The sequence below is a fragment of the Vicugna pacos genome, chromosome 1, assembly GCF_048564905.1.
Source record: "Vicugna pacos chromosome 1, VicPac4, whole genome shotgun sequence".
Taxonomy (NCBI): Eukaryota; Metazoa; Chordata; class Mammalia; order Artiodactyla; family Camelidae; genus Vicugna; species Vicugna pacos.
The window spans coordinates 41,985,493-42,006,812 of NC_132987.1; the positions used below are offsets into that span (position 1 = coordinate 41,985,493).

The 21,320-nt window shown below is 34.6% G+C and overlaps 1 protein-coding gene across 18 annotated transcripts in view; it reads right to left on the reverse strand.

The window, feature by feature from the left end:
• PHC3 (polyhomeotic homolog 3) overlaps positions 1-21,320 on the reverse strand; it is an 80,184-nt gene that overhangs the window by 52,053 nt on the left and 6,811 nt on the right. For 15 of the 18 annotated variants that reach the window (XR_012072469.1, XR_012072467.1, XR_012072445.1 and 12 more), the window contains exons 4-6: positions 20,871-20,948; positions 5,452-5,610; positions 3,288-3,386 (exon numbers count right to left, since the gene is read on the reverse strand). Coding sequence is in view for 2 of the 18 variants with exons in the window: in XM_031679851.2 (XP_031535711.1) it covers positions 3,288-3,386; positions 5,452-5,610; positions 20,871-20,948 (336 nt within the window). In the remaining 16 variants the exon portion in view is untranslated. The remainder of the gene's footprint in view (positions 1-3,287; positions 3,387-5,451; positions 5,611-20,870; positions 20,949-21,320) is intronic. The other 3 variants (XR_012072470.1, XR_012072484.1, XR_012072476.1) reach the window with 2 other exon arrangements.

Sequence of the window (21,320 nt, forward strand, 5' to 3'; positions counted from 1 at the left end):
ATTTCATTTTTATGTACCAAATAATCTCACATCAATTAATTTGTATGTAACAAATCATGTGTGAATTATCGTAGCATCCCTTGTTTGCAGATGAGAAAATTAAGAGTTAATGTCACATTGCTGGTGGTAGAACTCAATTTCTAGCTTTTAAATCTAAAAGGTTGTTTTCTCCTCAATTCTAAAGGCATTCCCCAGATACCCTTGGTAAGATTTCATACTTTCTACAACATACTTTTAGTCTTAGGATATCTTTCTGAAAGTTAAGATTTTTTTTTTCATGGTAGGAAGAAGAGATGAAGCATTTAAAATAGTAAATAAGAGTAAGATATTCCAAATTTCTCTTTTTTGACAATATGTTATAAACTTTAATAGTAAGGAAAAATCAACAGTTATATTGACTTTTGTCAGTTAAAGAGTATTAAAATAAAACTTCAACTTGTTATTTCTCAATTATAAACAAATTGTTTTGAAAACTTTAAATATCTATTTAAAAGTTAACAAAGCGGAGCAAAGATTTTTCAAAACTAAAGCCTTGAACTCGAAGAAAGTTACCACTGGAATATTCAAAGTATTAGCATGACCCACCACTGCCAGCCTCAGTCAAGGCCATTTCTAAAGCACAGCAAGAAAAAACATTAATACAGAAGTTCCTAAAGATCAATCCATCCTTCTAGTTCCTCAAAGTCTATCCTTGAATAAAGTCAGATCATCACAGAGCCACATACCTGTACACATCAAACTGGACCCCAAAGAGCACTTCTACAAATTACTTTGACTATGCTCACATTAAAGATGCTATTAAAGACAATGTAAGATGTTTTCTCCATGAAAGCCCACAAGACAGACTGTGCTCTAGAGAGCTTATTAGTTGTATTTTCCTAATAACTGGTTTATTTTACCTTGGAAACTGCAAATGCTTTAAATGGTTGTGTTTCTCTCTTGACTATTAGCTACTGAAAGCTTAAGAACCAAATTCGTCACTCATCTTTAGACAGTGCATAACAAAAACAGTAATTAGTGGCATGTCATATCTTAAGTGCCAAGCACTATGCTAAATGCTTTATGATCACCATCTCATTTATTCCTTATAACAACTCTGAGCTAGTACTTGCAGTTTACTTGTAAACCAATTAAAATCTTAGTTGGAACAAAGTAAAAAATAAAATTTAAAATATTCTGGAAGTTGATCATTGTCTAGCTCTATTAGGTTTTATTAAAAAAATAACAAAAAAACAAAAAAATCAAGAGGATCATTACATTAACAAATTCATTCCATAAAGAGATATTACAAAAGTTAAGAGCTGAAAAAATCTTAAAGTTAACAAAAACCAAAGGTCTCATTTTGTAAATGTGGAAACCAAAATCCAAAGTTAAGGAACTGTAGAGAGTCACAGAACACATTAGAAAAAGCTTGAGTTTAAATGATCACCAACTTTGTATGCTGATATATGAAAACTGGTATTTATTATTAAATAAAATAATAAAGGTGTTCCATGAAAAGTACCAAAGAATATTGTTGCTATCTTACTTTTTTGTTTTTACCAGATGACTAAGATTATTAAATTAAAAATATGAAGCCAAGGGTGACCCTGACATATATCAATTTCTGCCATACGCAATCTAAAACATTAACCACAGAAAAATACCAAAAGGGTCTCAAAGTAATATTCTACTCAGCTGCTTTAATTTAAAATTTACTCAATTTAATTCATTTTTATCTGCTTTACTGAGGTGTAACTTACATACAATGAAATGAATAAGCCAGTTCAGTGAGTTTTGAAACATGTTTACACCATGTTACCACCACCCCAAGCAAGATATAGAACATTTCCATCACTTATTACCCTTCCCAGTCAATCTCCCCCTCCTTCTGCCCAGGTATCACAAATCCAATTTCTTTTCACTATAGATTAGTTTGCGTGTTCTGGAATTTCATATAAATGGAGTCACAGAGTATGTACTCTCTGACAATTGGCTTCTTTTACTAATTGTAATGTTTCTAAGACACATCAGTTGTTTGTTCTTTTTTATTTCTGAGTAATATTCTACAATTTGTTTATCCATTCACCAGCTAAAGGACACTGGTTATTTCCAGCTTGGGGCTATTCTGAACAAGCATTCATTTACATGTCTTTATGTAGATACATGTTTTCAAATCTCTCAGGGTAAACAAGTGGAACTGCTGGGTCACATGTTAAGCATGTTTAACTTTACAGGAAAATTGTTTTTCAAAGTGGTTGTACTATTTTATACACTTTCCCCAGCAATGTATTATGGTATGGTTGCTTCACACTCTTGCCAACATGTGGAATTTTCATTATCCTTCATTTCAGCCATTCTAAGTGTGTAGTGATATTCTTTGTGGTTTTGATTTTCATTTCTGTAAAGATTAATGATGTTGAGCATTTCTTCGTGTGCTTATTGGCCTTTTGTATATCTTTTTTCTGTGAAGTGTTCAAGTCTTTTGCCCATTTTTAATTAAACTGTTCATGATCTTATTAGTGAGTTGTAAACCTACTTTGTATACTCTGGATATAAGCCCTTTGTCAGAAATATGTGTTGTGAACATTTTCTCTCAGTCTGTGGCCTGCCTGTTTGTTTTCATAGCAATGTCTTTTGAAGAACAGTTTTTAATTTTGAAAAAGTCCAAGTTATCATTATTTTCTTTTATGGTTAATGCTTTTTGTGTCCTATCTGAGAAAGCTTTGCCAACCCCAGAGTTATAAAGCTATTCTCTGTTTTCTGCTAGAGGTTTTATAGTTTGGGTCCATATCTTTAGGTCTACATTCAACTTCTAGTTTATTCTTGTGAATGGTGGATAGAGAAAGTTAAGGTTCCTTTTTTCCATCATACCAAACAAAGTACAAACAAAAAACTGGGTAATGTTCTACTCAATTTTTAAAATTCGAAATCTACCCAATTCATTTTTAAACTTAAAATCCATCTTGACTTGTTATTACATAACTGCTTGCAAAGGAATCTGAAGAATAATACATCCTACATAATAAAAGAAATAAATCTGCTTTATAGTAAAACTAAACATCATGTCATACCAAAAATGTGTTAACTTTCACTAATGTCAAATAACCTAAATATCCGTATTTAATGGTATTTCAATTTCTACAGAACCATAAAACTTTCTTAAAGTTCTCACGGTATTAAATTTTAATCTGTATTGTGTGACAAAGAGCACTGAAACCATCAGCAACTTAAACACAAATGTAGGTTTATCTTTAACCTCCAGGTCCAGACCGTAAGTACTACAGTATGAAGCTAGACAAGCTCACCTGAGTAGCTGCAGACTGACAGGAAGATGACGATGACGACGAGACAACAGGAATGTCAGACTGTACAGCAGCCACAGTGGTAGCGGGTGTGAAAATCAGCTGTACAGACAGAAAAACCAAAAAAATACCCTAAGACAAAAGAACATGTCCCACACAAAATGTATAGCAGGCAAGAGAGACTGAAATTTGTGACAGAAAGACAATGCAGTTTAGGATTGTCTCCTAAGCAAAAGGTTCTACATGACAGAGAAGTTTCTGATAATAGAGAACTCAAAAAAAAAAATCATAAACATTTCTGAAACAGCTCGTGATTCTGATGAGTAGAAAAATAAATCAGTGCTCAAAAAAGAAAATGTATTTTGGTAATATAAAATCTTCATACCAAAGTTTGCCCCAAATAAGCTATTAAACTCTTCCCAGCTTAAAACTACTGTGGAAGGATTCATAAAATGGACATTATAATGGGCAACCATAGTCACTACTCTTGAATGCAAATTAAATTTCAGTGAGAAACATGAAAAGAAACAGCAAAAAGCTTTTTCAGTCCTCTCTACCCCAAAGGATAACAATGCCTCATACTACGCTATAGTATTTCATTCAGCTACACAGAATCCATAGCACAAACCTAGGTCTACCTCTTGATTTTAAAACTATTTCTAAAGAAATATTCATTGTAAATGTAAATGCCACAACATGCCAAAATACAAAACAAAACAGCCTGCAAAAAAGTTTCACAACAAAGAAAGAAAGAAAGGTAGGTAAGACAAGACATACTTATCACCACCTCTTTTCAAATGTCTTTTCCAATACTGAAACAGAATGCCATTAATTTAAAAGACAATACAATCCACTCAGATTATCCAATCCAATTTAGTAAATTTAAGAGTTGTTTCAAAGAATGTGTAAATGTTCTATTTCAGTATTCCATCAAGATTATTCAGTTCCTCAAAAACCATTTCTGTTTAAATTAAAATTACCAATTAAGGGATCTTTTGAACTTCAGTTCTTCATACACTAAATTTAAGTGAATTAAACAACAAAGTATAACTTTCACAAGAAGGTAATTTCCAGTACAAACAGCTGAAAGCACTAAACCTAAAAAGATGTTCTATTTTGCTTGAATCATGTGAAATTACCAGATTTAGAGCTGACAAATGGTCAAATAGCAACCATTTCAAATGGTTCAGCCAATTTTTGAAGCACATTATTAATCAAATAAGATCTAACGGGGGAAAAAAACCAGAAATATGATAATGTCTACTAAATAATCTGTAAATAAAAGGCAGACCATATCATTATTTCCTGTTAAAATTATGATGGGCAATTTTCTTTCCAATTTTAATGGAGAACTGGGGATCCAGATATATACTCAGTTTATTGAACAAAAAAGAATATAAATAAATAAATATATATATATATATATATATGTATCAGGGAAAAAGCACTTCTCTAGCTACCTGTAAAGACATCAAATAAAGTAAATGTCAACCAATTTCTACATTCCTTAAAGAAGTCTAGCACGGAAATTAGGTAATCAATGGGTACTCAAATACAGAATAGCCAAATTAACATTCCTGTATTAACAAAAGATCAAAGTGAGCGCAAGAACATAAATCACTTTGCAGAATTTAAGATGGAAATAACCAAAGCTGAGGCTCATCTGGTAAATTATCAGGAACTCCAAGCCAGATTTCTGCAGAGCCCACAATATAAATTCTAATTTATGTCTAACAATCAAGTTTTTAACATTTCTAACCATTTCACAAATCTAAGACGTCAAAGATATACAGTGATTTCAGGATCACTGTAAGTACCAATTTTAACTGTAAGATGCCACCAATTATAAAACGCATCTCAGGTTCAGATGTGTTAAAATAGGAAAAAAGGTTTGAAATCAATGAACTTTGATATTAAAAAATAATCACTCCTATGTTACAGAATCTATTAGTTTCCCAATGTTGCTAATTACTGTTTGATATACCAAGAAGGCCTACTGACTAAAAGAAATTTTCATGACAAAATGTACAAAAGCTAAGCACACACAAAAAAGTTTGTTAAACATTTCTTAAAGATTAAAAATGCCTCTTACTGCATCAAATCAAGAAACATTTTGATTTCTTTTAAGTCTTTAAACACTGAGAAAATCTGGTAGCTCATATCTTACCATTTGAGCTCGGAGATACATTTGAGCTTGGCTTGCCGTTAGGGTAGGGGAGGTACTCCCTAGTAACATAGTCTGTTGGGTAATACTGCCACTGGTAGAACTGGAAGCCTGGGAACGGCTTATTAACTGTGCAGGTGTAGGAGAAGTAGAGAGGTTGATCTAAGGAAGAAAACATATCAGGTCATAGGCTTCCATTTCTTGCTTCCATGTCACTGAATTTCACCAAGCTGTACTTAGGTAATCAATGTAAGTATTATGGCTAAGGAACCTAAAAGAGAGGGCTTCATCTTTGACAGACTTCTGTCACTTCTTCGGGCAATTATTTGCACATATGCAAACAAAAGCATTTAGTGGTTAGCAACTAGGACCATTTTTAAGGATATCCTCATTGTATTTCATAAGATTCTAGCATCTTAAAATATCATTTCCACTACCTCCCCAAAATTAGGACGCTATTATTTTAATATTCTACATAGTAACTTAAAACATTCAAATCAACCGTTTACACTATTTTGTCATTTTCTGTCGAATTTTGAGGGGTTTCTGAAATGAATAAAAGGTAAAACACAAATAATTCACTCACATATATAAAAACATACATGTAACATGTAATTAGTATAACATTCTCCTTCAAAAGCTCTCAGAGAAGAAGAAACTGCTACTTGTCAAACAGATGGGAAAAACCCTGAATACTGGTTACAAAATTAAATTATAAACACTAAATTTAAAACTGCTGTTAAAGAATAAACTAGTCCATAGGCCATCTCTAGGATATATAAAAGACTGGTAACTGATTGTATCTGGGAAGGCACACTGGGAGGGATAGGTAGGGAACAGGGCAAACGAAGACATGTAGTCCCTTTTCTTTCCAATTTCCTACCAAGTATTATTCATTTTAAAAATAAATAGTATTTTTAACAAGAGTAATACAATCTGGCCTCAAGTCCTTTTTGTGGACGACGCAGAGAAAATTAAGAAATAGTTTATTAGACTTTTGATTCAAGCAACAACACAGACTGGACTAATACATCCATGGTTCAAATATCCTCACTGAAATGCAAGATCAAAATGAAAAATTAGAATTTATAGCTGAACTCACAAAAGGGGAAAGGAGAGGGAAATTCCCAGGTGCCAGAAAGAAACTCAAAAGATGAAAGCTTCAGCTGACACCAAGGCAGTTTAGGGGAATACTGGCCTTACAGAGAGAGAAGACCCAATTTTGAGCCTACTTCAGGGAAGAGCTGGAAATAAAACCCACTTTAAACCAATATACTCAAAAGGGCTCATCAATTTGTAAAAAGGGAGCTGGAAAAGCTCCACTCATAAGTCCTGAGAAGCAGCAAGAAAGCTTGCCATCCGCACTGTTTCCAGTGAAGGAGAGAGGCTCCTATGAGAATCAAAATCCCAGGGCTGCACCATGTCCGGGTACAGAATCCATCTTCACATTACCTGCATAGTTCCATAATCCCTCCTCAAACATTAGCCTTTTTACGAGTCCAGGACATCTGTTAAACTGAATAAGTGATTGGAGGAAGCTGAATGAAGGCTATATAGAAGGACCTCTCTGTACTATTAACTCCCAAGGCTATAATTACTTAAAAATTTAAAAGTTAAAACTGCATAGTGGGTACACAAGAGTTGGTTAACTAATTCCCTAAATGTATCTTTTAAGTATTCCTTAATTTTAATAAAATACTTAAATCTGTAATTCAGTGCATAAATATAGTTAATATAAAAATCATTCTGCAATCTATTATTCCTAGCATACCACTAAAATCCTATTAGCAAAAATCACCCATATCCTCTGACAAACTCAGTGGATTCTTTTTAGACCATTCTCTCTCAGTCTTCTTTACCAAGCCTTTTTTTTTCATTCCACCCTCAAACTGTTCTTGCTCTGTCCTTAACACTTTTCTTCTTCAATTCAATTTGTCCTTCACACTTCTCTTCTTCAATTCTTCAATTGATTATCATATCTACTCTCATAGTTTCAAACAATTCATTCCTGAAGACTCTCAATCCTTGACAACAAACTCTTATTCTCCAGATTCAAATACTTACAGAACACATTTTTCTGGATATCTCTTACCAACTCAAATTCAACATGCTCAAACACCAAACTCATTATTATTCCTTCTTAAACCAGCCTTTCCTCAAATATCCAGTGGCATCCTCTAAAAATCCCCAAGACAGATTATCTGGGAGTCATTCTAATTCTTCCCTCTCCTACAACACACACACGCACACACAAAATCAGTTACACATCTTACTGTTTCTACACCTTTATCCTCCTCAATTTCATTTTGATTTTGAATCACTTGGTTTGAGACTCTGGGCCCACAGCACTTTCAGCTAGATTACTTTAGCAACTGCAAATTGATCTCCCTGCTTGCAATCCTGTCTCCTCCTACCTGCCAGATAATTTTTCCCTGATTTTAATTAATATTAACTACTTCAAAATCTCCTAGATAACAATCTCCCCTGACTACCTCTCTAGCATCATCTCCTTTCACTCCTTCATACATACCCTTCACATTATCCATATAAAGCTATATGCAGTGTCATAATGTCTCAGGCCTCTATGGCCCTGGTAATGATGCTCTGGATTGGACTGAGCATCCACTACCCCCATACCCACCCCATCCCCACCTGAGTGAACAACTCCTTCTCAAAATATCATCTGCTAAACTTTTTCAGGCATCCCTACACCCTACAGTAGAACTGACTATTTCTTCTCCCTTTTGCCTGGTTATCTTCTGTAACTGCCGTATACTTTTGCCATATACTTCCATCTCATTGTTCTAAACAATAATTTCTTTAAGGCTGTAGACCATGTGTTATTTATCATCATATATCCAATATCCATCAGAGTGCCTTCATTCAATAAGTTTATTAAGTTAATGAATGCCATGTAATTTTAAGGCATACTTCACAGTTTAAATATATAAGCCTATCACACACAGTGACACTGTGTGTATAAGAGAGAGAAAAAACAATTCTGGTATAGGCCCTAACAAAGCAGAGTAAAAATGCAGAGATAGCATGTTAGCTCAACTCTTGACGTGCTATATAATAAATTATTAATAAGCTCCCCCCAATAAAAACTGATTCTTTTCCTATACACTCCACAAGTGGATGTTCTGGATAAAGCCTTGCTCCAAAGATTAAATCACTTAGCAGGGTAAAACTGGACCAGCTTTTCTGACTCATAGTTTGGCGTTCAAAGTGCTTTCCTATACCCTGATAGCTCATTAATTTGGGTCACTCTACCGTAATAATGTCTTTTTTAATAATCACTTTTTTCAGTGATTCTTTTAAAGAAAAAAAGGAAGAAAGAAAGTACTGTAGTATGGAAAGACCACACGCTCTAAACAAAAACATAAAAGCCTTTTTTTTTATTATTTAATTGAAGTATAGTCAGTTTACAATGTTGTGTCAATTTCTGGTGTGCAGCATAATGTTAAAAGTCTTTTTAAAAAATGATTGGCTGATAGCTAAAATGGCTAAGAGTACTCTATAAGGAAGTAGAACATAAAGTACAAACAATGTTTTTCTTATTCTTAAAACAGAAAAAAAGGAAGAAAACTAAATAGTAACTTCCTAACCACCTGCATTTCACTTGGTCTAAGTTGTGAGATCAAAGAACAAATACCATGTTTATTTTTAAGTTCCATAGGGCAAGTATCATTTCAGGCAGTGTCTATTAATGAATGCCCAACCCATGAGGGCAAGCAGATCAGTAGCAATTTCTGCAAGAAGTCCCTTCCTTTCCACAAATGATACAGTTCTCCTCTATTTTTTGTTTCACCCTGCTGACCTGAACCAGATGACCTTAACTGTTTCCATTATCTTCTCTGTCAATCCCATCTCAACATTCTTAATTCTCTTTCATTTTAAAACCTTGGCCAATCCTGTCACCTCACACCTCAAGCCCCACACTCCATAAAGGAACTCACTCCTTGAGCCCTATTACTGGAAGCTCTCTCCCTATTGACAATAAAAGTCACAGAGAAAACCACAATCTGCCAAGAAATGTCACTTAACTCTCAACCACTCATCAGTGCCCCAAAAAAGGAAGTTATACAGGGTCTCTGGCCCAGAGTACTCCCTAGAACTAAAGCCCATTTGAGACCCACTGCTGCCATTTGAATGATCAGAATCAATCAGGTGTATCTACAGAGAGACATGGTACACAGATATTAAAAGGTTGATGTATCTCTATATTCAGTGGCATGAAAATATCTTTATAACCCACTGCTGAGTGGAAAAAACTATACAATAACATGTGGAATATAATGGACTTCTGTAATTACATATTAATATCTACATGTACTGTATATATATATATACACACACACCATATACCATACATGTGAAAAATATGTTGAGAAAAATGACTGCATTGTAATATACACAGAGTAATGCATATTCATAAAACTGCATCTTACTAGATTTGGTGTAGATATATTCCCATATACAGACACACCTGGAAGAATAGTCACCAAAACATTAAAGGTGAATAATGCCTACCAGGGGTAAAATTTGGCAATAATTTATATTTTCTTTTTCAAAGTTTTTGTCTTTTCTCTGTAGGTACTGACTTTAGAATCAGAGAGAATATGCTATTTTCCTTTTTTTCTTTAATGTTTACTTTAGTATGCTGTTTTGTTATTATCAATGTAAAGCAGCATATAAATTTTCTTGCTTCATTCAGTGGGAATTTATGTATGAGTAATTCAAATACCCAGGAGTGTAAAATATTATATGGAAATTTCAAGTAATAATATCTACCCATGAAGGACTTCCTTTTTAAGAGACTGCACATTTTTAATATGAAATGAAATATGACTGGGACATTGCGCTGTACACCAGAAACTGACACATTGTAACTGTACTTCAATTTAAAAAAAAAACTACTTCAAAGAAAAAAAGAAAACGTCTATCCTATTTATTATAGGAAACCATTATTTCTACTTTCTGCAATACAAGCTGTAAAAACAACAGCAAAACAAGCAAAAACCACCTCACAATCTCCAACTGCTTTCAGATTTTGACATCCTAGAAAGAATAGTGGCAAGGCTGAAACAATCAAAATATGGGAAGTAACTGTCCAGCAGCAGAGATGGTTATATAAGATAAAGTGCAACCATACTGTGTGCAACCATGCAGTAGCTTAAGTGAGTGAGACAGAAAGCTCTGAAGACACACTCTATTAAATGTAAAAACAAAATGCAGAATACCTGCCTGTGTTTACAGTGTGGGGGAAAAAATGTGTGTTAAACACATACACAGAAATTTCTTTATACTATATATGTCCATAATGCATCGTAAACATCTGGAGGGATATCTAGCACATTGAGGAGACAGAAGGACTGAAGGGGACTTTCACTTTTTCTGTACTACTGGCATATTTTGTAAGAATTCAGGAAAGCTCCTGATGACCACACAAACATTCAGTTTACAGTTTTATCTTAGACTGCTATTAAGTTTTGGAATATGCTTCAAACAATCATTTGAAATTATATTTTTAAAAATCCTTGAAAACAGTGAGTTTTAAAACTTAAAAGTGCCTCCTAAAAACAGAGGATGAGGACATTGGTTATAAGCATGTAATTTTCTCTCAGATGAATTCATAATGAATTCATTTGATATGTCGTTGATCTAATTTAGATACTTATAGAGAAAACTGATCATTTATAAAGTTCTTGATCTAAAAACAACCTCAATGACCCAATAAGTGTACTCTTAGGAAATTTTGTTTAAAGAAAATTACTAAATATGTAATAAAGATATATAACAGAATCATCAATGCAGGTTTACTTATAACAGCAAAACAATATGAGAAATTAAACTGCCAGCAAGAGGAAAACAGGTTTAAAAAAATGAAGAATATTATATAGCCATTACAATTCATGTTTATAAAACAACAAATACTGAAAATTATAGTCTGAGCACACCCATTTGTTTCTCTCCCCTACTAAAATCCACGGAAAAGCAGTAAATATGATAATAAAAATGAGAGAAACTAACACATAAATTTAAAATGTAGCACACTCCATAAGATAGGTGACCTGTGCTCTTTAAAAAAAAAAAAGACAAGGAGACCTTTTTATATTAAAGGAAAATAGGACTTGTGAGGCATATACTAGATATTACTATTGTAATAATAAATTTCTTAGATGTGACATGGTACTGTGGTTATGTAGGACAATCTCCTTCTTGGGCAATACACGCTAAAGCCCTTGGGACTGAAGTGTCATGATATCTTCAACTTATTTTCAAATGGTCAGGAAAACAGTGTATAAATAGAAACTTAATAACTGGTATAGATAGCTACATGAAGGGTACACAAGGGTCATTGCCTAGTCTTAGCATTTTTCCATGGGTTTAATGTTTTTTTTCAAAAACAAAAAAAAAGGGGGATGAAAGAATAGTATCGAAAGAAAAAAAAGAAATAAACAAAAGAAAACACATATAGCAAAGAGAAAGAGAGGAAGGTACCATCTGCATTTCTTTAAAATCTAAAGAAGATGGGATCATACTGATGCAGAAAACAGATAGGAAGCTGCAGTCCAGAATACAGAAAAAAATAGGCCAGAATGGGTTTAGGCCCAGAATTTAGAGACATGAAAGCAGAAGAAAGAAGTGGGGCCAAAAACTGAAGAACTGATTATCTGCAGGTCTGTCTAGAAAACAGATTCACCAGCCATAACCCTACCCCTCTTGCACCTAGAACAACAGGCATAGAGACCTAGGAGAAAAAGGACACTTCGCTAAAAAAAAAGTCAAAGAACTGCGGAGGAAAAGCTAGAACTGTAGAACTGGGACTCGTACCTTGAAGTAAAATCCTCATTATTCTGAAAACTACTCGCTCCCCAGCCTAACAGCCAGCTTCCAACCTGCATACCTTCAATTCTAAACCTGCCGAAGATATATCCCTTCCCACTGTCACCCCACTGCTATACCCACATGCAAACACAGAAACTCTAATCAGCCTTTCCACTAGGAGAGAGGTCTAACTAGGAGCACATCTATCTTCAGAGCAGTGAAAGAAATCCATGCTGATTAATTTACATAATTTGCACCATAAATATAAGCAGAAAACCAAGCATTCTAAGAGAAAACTTTTCTAAGAGAAAAATCAGTAGCATGAAAGAAAAAAATGAAGATAGTTTCTAAGAAATATAAATTATTCAGGAAGCAGAAAAAAGGTGTTTTAAAAGCTGGTAAGTATCACAATGGAGATCTAAAATATTTCATCCATAACAGAAAAACAGAATACTATGGAAAAAGAATAAGGAAATGTGCTTAAAAATTGGAAGTACAAAAGCTGAACTGCAGTTTTCTTTTTAATGTAAAAGGAAAAGGTTTTTTCAAAAAAAAAAAAAGACAAGGAAATATGTCACAATAGTATAACAAAATAAAGACAGAAAATGAGTAAAAAGCTAAAAATATTCTGATCAATCTGGAAAGACCAACTTCCAACTAAAAGGAGCTTCAGAAAAAGAACAGAGAAAATAAAAGGAAATTAATTTTTGTTAAAACTTTTTTTAGTTTCATACACATGAACACTAAGTTTCACACTAAGAGGGTCCAACAAGTGTCCTGCACAATGACATCTAGACACAACGTCATGAAATCCAGAAAAACTAAAGAAAACACGAAAATGTAAATGACTGTAAAGAGAAAGAAACAACTTCCCCAGAGGAATGATGAGACTTAAAATCAGCCTCTTTGGCAGTACCAGAATTTTGAAAACAATGGTCCTTGCTTTCAAGTTTCCTAAGAAAAATTATTTTCAATATATAATTTATGTACAAATAATTACTTAAAAGGTATGAGGAGGGAATTGGGGGCCTACAAATATTCCAAATTTATCTTACATGTACCCTTTACAAGCAAGTTATTAGAAGATACTCCAGTAAAACAAAAACTTATCACAATGTCCTTTGTTTACATGTCTGTTTTCTGTATCCACTGTACTCTAAGACCTTTGTTCACTTTGGCTCCTGAGCACTTAATACCATGCCCGGAACCAAGCAAGAAAATACTGGCACAGATTATCCTCAGAAGTGTGGGAGACTAATACAGAATCCCATTCAGCAGTGAATCCCAGAAACTAAGCTCTGCTGTTTCAGAATCACGAGCTCAGGATGAGTCCTCGTCTCTGCAAACCCTACATATTTTTTATAGCTCAGCTTAAGTCCCATATAGGAAGCCTTTCCCAACTACTCAAAGATCTCTTTTCTGTTAACTCTCATGGCATTCATCACTTGATTATACACTGTTTGTTGTTTACTATTTGATATGTCTAGGCGTAGTTCTTCAAATGCCTATTACTGTCTCTGAGGGAAGGGACTTTGACTCATGTGTACCCCAAGGGCAACTAGCATAATGTTGACAATAGATACACCTGGTAATTGGCTGCCTGCTCATAACTAGCAGCAAAAGAATCTCATCACAGAGGTGAGGACTTAGCCTCTCTTCGATAATGCAATTTCAGGCAATCAGAATATCCTAAAATGATTCTCTGAATTGAAGATAATCCACTTGAAGTAATCAAGAATTAAAATTAATTCTATGCATTACATATTCTAGTTGATGATTATAATTCCTACAACTTCATCATTCAACAAATATTTATTACACACCTACTATGTGATAGGCACTATTTCCCATAATGCATATAAACAATTTAAGACACCCTGACAGAATCTTATATTAACATCTAAACAACGGTTCCCAAACTTTAAAAAAAAAAATAGAACCCTTTCTTTCCAGGCAGTCTTATTAAGAATTCCCAGATTCAAACATCACACAACTATTCTGTCTGAAGTTTTGGGTAAGGCTCAGCACCCCATCCATCTCGGTCTGCTTGGGCTGCCAAAACAAAGTACCACAAACTGGGTAGCTGAAAAAACGGAATTTCTCACAGTTCTAGAGGCTACGAAGTCCAAGATCAAGGTACTGTGCAATTCAGTTTCTGGCAGAGTTCTCTGCTGGCCTGCAGATGGCCACCTTCTCACTGCGTCCTCACAATAGAGGGGGAGATCTCCAGAGGCTCTTCCTCTTCTACAGACACCAGGTCTACTGGATCAGGGTTCCATACTTATGACCTCATTCAACCTTAATCACCTCCTTAAAGGCCCAATTTCTAATTCAGTCACATGGGGTTTAGAGCTTCAACATACGAATTTGAGAGAGATGCAGTTCAGTGCATAGCACCATCTATTGAACCTTCTCCTTGAGCTAGACCCAGGGATAGCTGGATGAAAAGACTGAAAATCATCTAATTAGATAACTCAATTTTACATAAAAGAAAACTGAGGTATAACGAGGTTAAATGATTTGCCCTAAGTCATGCCAGCAGTCAGTTACAGAATTAAGCCTAGAACCCAGGTCCCTCATGTCTTCCGTTCTACCAAACTCTCTCACATAATATTCCACAACTGGTAGCAAAGTCATGTACACTTATGACTTGAATTTTCAATGAGATGCGTAAGCCATCACTCATCATCAGACCTCCCAAATGAACTCCTAACTCATATATCCAGTCTCTACTCAACATCTACAGGTGGGTGTCTAATATACATCATGTCTAAAACTGAACTCCTGATTTTCTTTTCCAAAACCTGCTTTGACAGATCCTTCCAGATGCTCAGGCCAAAATACTACAGAGTCATCCCTGACTCTTCACCTTCTTCACATCCTTTATTCAATCCATCAGCATAAACTGTTAGCTATATTTTCAAAACATCCAAATTTCTATAATAAAATATTAGAGAAAAAATACTCAGAATCTGGCTAACCATTTTTCATGACATCTACAGTCAGCATCATGGTCCAAGCCTCCAATATCTCTCTCTTGGATTATTATAGGAACCACTTAACTGGTCTCCTTGGTTCCATCTCTGCCCCCTAGAACTTTCTCTCAACATTGTAGCTAAGTTAAAGCCTATGTGAGGTCATGTAATGTCCCCTACTAAAATAGCTTTCCAATAGCTTCCCAATGCATGCTGAGTAAAAACCCAAGGGTTTAATAATCTCCTCCTGACTGGATTACAATTACCTATGTCATCTCTAAACATACTCCCACTCTCATTCCACTCCAGCCACACTGCCCTTCCTTCTGTCCCCGGCGCATGTTTGCCTCCCTCACTCTTCTTCAAATGCCATCTTTACTAGCAATGCTTTCCCCATCATTTTAATTTAAAGTGCAAATTCCCTCATCTCATTCCATTTCCTTGCTTTATTCTTCTCTCTAGAACTTACCATCATCTGACATATTACACTATCTATCTCTAGCTCCATAAGGACAGAGAATTTGTTGTGTTGCTGTATTCCCAGCACCCAGAAGGGTGTCTGACACATATTAAATGTTCAATAAATACCTACTGAATAAGTGAGTGAATGTGTGAATGAATGAAGTCATAAAACTAACTGAGCTTCAAAAACGCACCTTATCTGGTACCAGAGCTAGAAAGCTATCAAAAATAAGGTTTTTCCCTTTCGACAGAACAGTGCAGTAAATTAAAGTCAAAACATCTGGGATTAATGTAGATTCTAGGGCCAAAAAACAAAGAAAGGGAAAGCGAATGAGATACAAACAGCCCCTGAGTCATTTAGAGACTTATGATTGCAATTTCCAGCCACATAATCCTTTCCAGATGAAAATGCCCAAAGACTTAGAAGATAGAAAATGACGGCACTTCACCTACACTGGAACAAACAAAATTAACCATAGGAATATCTATTTACATTTATGTGTAGAAATGTACACTTATTAAATAGGAAAGCATCACACAAAACTTCATCAGCGCAAAGAAGGACTATTGAAAAGAAATGCCACTTTTATTCTACATTTTTGCATTATCTGTCTCTTAGACAAGAGTATATTCATATTTTATTTACACAATACAAAAACTAACACAATGAAGCTCTTCACTCTACTTCCTCAGAGATAACCACTGATCAACAGTTGGTTGCATATTACAGATTTTCTTCCTATATAATCAGACAGACATATAGATAGAACCGTTTTTTTAAGTTAAATAATAGGAATTCTGTTTCCAGATAGGTGGAATAGACATACTTTTTCCCTATTCCTGTCCCTAAGTACAACTAAAAATCCTGGATGTTACACATAAAATAAACGTAAGATCCCAAAAGGTGGTTAAAAGCAGACTCGGTAGGGACCTCAAGACCCAGTGAACAATGTGGTTATAAGCTCCCTGGGTTTTCAAGTCTCACATAACCCAAACATGAAGCTGAGAAGTCAGTAACTTAGAAACATCAATGGGTAGAAACAAACAAACAAAAAACTCCAGTGGTCTGCTCTTTCTAGCCAAGGACCAGAAAAGGGACAGCCTAACAACACAGAAAACTTTCAGATAGTAATTGCTCTACTCCCGCCAAACACCACAGAAAACACTGTGGCCTCACCCACCTCCACACTAGCAAAGACCTAGACTTCCACCCTCACCAAGCCATAATGAGGCACCCCAATCCCACAAATCCTTCCAACCGGTTAGTGTCAAAGAAGGCCACGTAGAGAGCCAGGACTTTCATCCCAGTCAGGCAGTAACAGACCAGCACCAACAACCTACCCCGTTCCTGTAGTAACAGTGGAGACCACATGGGGTGCAGTAACACTGCACTCCTATCCCTCCCAGCCACAAAAACATCAGTGGGGAGCCATAACGCACTCCAACTTGGCAATTACAAGGAGCACTCCCTTGGGTACCAGTGGAAACCAAATGTGGAACATGGACTTCTACCCCCATATGGCAGTAAGGAGGTGGCACACACTCCTTTTCAGAAGCCAGTCAAAACAGAATGGTTAAATAAGACCCACAGTCATATAACATAATACTGAAAATGTCCAGGTTTCAATCAAAAAAATCACTTAATTGTACCAAGAACCAAAAGACCTCAAGCTGAATGAAAAAGACAATAAATAGATGCCAACACCAAGATGAAAGAAATATTATAATTATCCAACAAAAGATCTTAAAGCAGTCATCATAAAAAATGTTTTGAACAAGCAATTATGAGCCCACTCGAAACAAATGAAAAAATAAACTCTCAGCAAAATACAAAAGAACCAAATGGGAATTTCAGAACCGAAAAATAGAATAACCTAAATAAATAAGTTAAATGAGATGATACTATACTTTCTTGCTTTTTTTCACTTAATATCTAATGAAAATCTAAGTCTCTTTATGTACATATACAGCATTTTAAGCAGCTATAGTATCCCACTGTATGAATTAAGTATAATTTACTTAACTAAACCTCAATTAATGAACATTTAGTCTATAATTTTCCACTATTATAAGCCATGCATATTTACATAATTATTTGCCATTTTTTGCATAATTATCTATCATAATTGTTATTTTTAGTAAAAGACATCACAAAAAAATTAGACTGCTATGTGAAAGCACATGCACAGTTTAAATTTTCACACACATTGCCAAATAACCCTCCAGAAAAGTTGTACTAATTACATTCCCACCAATAGTGTACAAGTATACCTACTTTCTCACATCCCTGCCAATGAGTACTGTCTCAGTGTTTTTCCTTGTTTCCTAATTTGACAAGTGAAAATAGTACAGCACTGTCGCTTTTACATACATTTCTTTATTACTAACAGGGTAAAGGCTTTCTTTTGAAAATTACCAATGCAGGTCTTTTGTGAATTCTCACTGTTCATCTTACTAACATAAAAGAGCCCTTAATATTTTACAAATATAAGCTGGATGACATACATGGTGCAAATGTATTTTCAACTATTTTGTTGTTTTATAACTTTGCTGATGCTCTTTTTTGCGTAAAAGTTTTAAATTGGTCTAGGTTTCATTTTAGCAAATCAAATTTAAGTCTTCGTCCCATTCAGTTGAAGGACAAAGCCGTCAACCTAAAGGCTCAGTCTCAACTAGTTTTAGAACCAATCAACTATAAAATCACCTCTCATTACTGGTAAGAGTCTAGAATTAGCTTTTCTGTTCTAATGAGGGGAAAGAAGAGGATGCTGGCACCCACTAATTACCTATACATTCAGTTAACAATGGTCCTCTCCACATATATTGTTTCTCCAGGTGATATGATGGACTTTTGACTTCATTTTTTAAAATATAATACTCCATTTTCCCACTGGGATCCCACTCCTACTCTAAACCCCAACTTATTTGGATGGTGGCTTGACAACCTACCTTGTAGCCCTTTTTCCTACTGGAGGTTGGACCCCTCCCCAGGGCTTTCACTGTTACTGGAAACCTACCTCACAAGAACCAAAACTCTGAAAACTACTTTACTGCCACTTGACCGATCATTGTTATCACTACCTAGAGATTTCTGCTACCATGCTCTGCCAGTCTTTTGGAGAATGATCTGAATTTACTAAGCTACCTTGGGTATCATAATGTGGACTGCTAGTCAACTCACTTGAGCCACTGCTCAGTCAGAATAGAAAACAAAACAAATGCAATGTGTTATTCTTTTGTTTTTTTCCTAAGTACTTGCTCTCCCTATTTACTTCTTCTCCTCCATCAGCCAGTAGTAAGTTCTGGCATCCTTCATCATATAAGTCTACCTAATTTATGACAACTAGTACTAACGATGTCACAAAAAAATAATCACAATCACTGGAAATGTGATTGTGAAAATCACATACATAAAATCATAATGAAAGAAAAACAACTTAAAAGGATACCTTTTAAGAATGTAGAGAAAAAAAATTCAGAACACATATCTTTCTATACATATCCTAATGTTATTTCATAAAGGATTAATCTATAATTTCTTTAACCAGTCCACAAAATGTTTACCAATCCTTTCCTTAACTACCGAATGTATTAATTAAAGACATATCTGACATCTATAACCATAACTATAGCAATAATGCTTAGGGATTGATTACATTACTTAAATTTTTCTTTTTCTTCAGTCTAACATTCTCAAGTCATAAGTAATTTCTTTTTTAACTAATTTTATTCATGTTCCAGAGTATTTCCATGCTAAAACAGAATTTTTTTAATTAAAAATGTCAGACCAATAGCCCCAAAATAACTATATGCTCACCATACATATACTTACTCTGCAAAGACCATACCCTTAGCTAAAGAAATACAGCACAAATTCATCTTCAATTCTTTGGCAATCTATAAACTATATTCTATTGGAGTCAATTTTACAAAGTATCAAAGTATTACCATCCTGAATCAGGAAAAAACAGAGGCAATTCCTGACCCCTCAGGAAACATCTAGCAGTGTCTAGAGGCATTTCTGATTGTCATGCTGGGGGAAGGAGGGCACAGCCTACCCAAGCTAGGGATGCTGCTTAATGACCTATCATACACAGGATACCCCTCAACAAGAGAGAATTATCTGGCCCATAATGTCTATAGTGATGAGGCTCAGAAATCTGGGACAACTGATGAAATCTGAATATGCACTGCATTGTATCAATGTTAAATTTCTTGAATTTGATCATTTTTTAAAAATTAAAGTATGACTGATTTATAATGTTGTGTTAGTTTCAGGTGTACAGCAAAGTGATTCAGTTACACATATACTTATGTGTATAATTCTTTTTCAGATTCGTTTCCGTTATAGTTATAACAAGATACCGAATATAGTTACCTGCACTATACAGTAGGTCCTTGTTTATCTATTTTATATATAGTAGCTGTATATATGTTAATCACAAACTCCTAATTTACCCCTCCCTCCCAGAATTTGGTCATTTTCATGTGGCTTCATAAAAGAAGATATATTTCAATAAAAATATATATTAAAAAAAGAAATTATATCAAAATTAAAAGTTAACAAGTATCACCATACCTGTAAATTTCTTTTAACTGGGAAACTCTGCACAATTTCCCAGTTTATATGTGCAATAGAGCAAATCACCTTTCTTTCACTCCTTTCTCAAAATAAATTACACTATTTTGAATGGATACTTCCAGATTGGACTCACATAACTCAAGTTAAGCATAAGCTTAAAAGTAAAATTTCTAAAATGTGGATTTCACAGAAAAAAAATAGAAACATTTAGATGTCTACCAAGGACATGACATTCTTCAGCATACCACAGTAAATTCATGGCTTAATACCTCTGCATTGTGTATTTCAGGCTTTCAATACACATTGAGAACTGCAATTATTTACATAAGACCTGAACACAATCAGTGGAGAAGTATGTGTAAGAAATAATACAAAAACATTTTTAAGACTCAGATTTTCAGAAGTTTGACATTAGTTCTGAGTTTTTGAACCTTATTGCTATCTCTAGGCACTTGTTAATTAAATAGCATTCAACAAATACACAATAATAGCTTTATAAATATTAACAGCTCACTTTTGGAAAGCAATAATTAAAAATTTTAAATCCAGGAAAAAAAACTTAGGGCACTTACAGATGTCTGGGACATACTTGACTGCTGTGTGACACTTCCTGTGGGGGATGTAGGTGGTCTTCCACTGGACAAACTTGCCTAAAATAATAAGATCTTTACAATGTGTCTATAAAAGGCTGAAGTTTAAAACTTTCTGGTACCAGAATACCACAAAACCACAATAAAAGTCAAAACATCTATGAAGCAATTCATTTTACAGTCAACACGGATTAAGCTTTGGCCAAATTGACTAAGAAAAAAAGAAAAAAATTGAATGGTGACAAGAGAAGATCCAAAGGCTAATCTTATTTTAATAGCTGCACACATTGTCAGTTTCACTCTATAGGTCTCTGTCTTCTTTGAAGTGAAATCACCACTTCAATGTTATGAAAAAGAAACTGGAGCTATATCAAGTGCCAGTGGGTTTCAGTTTCCTAATTCGTATCATGAACATGACGTTACATGAAATTA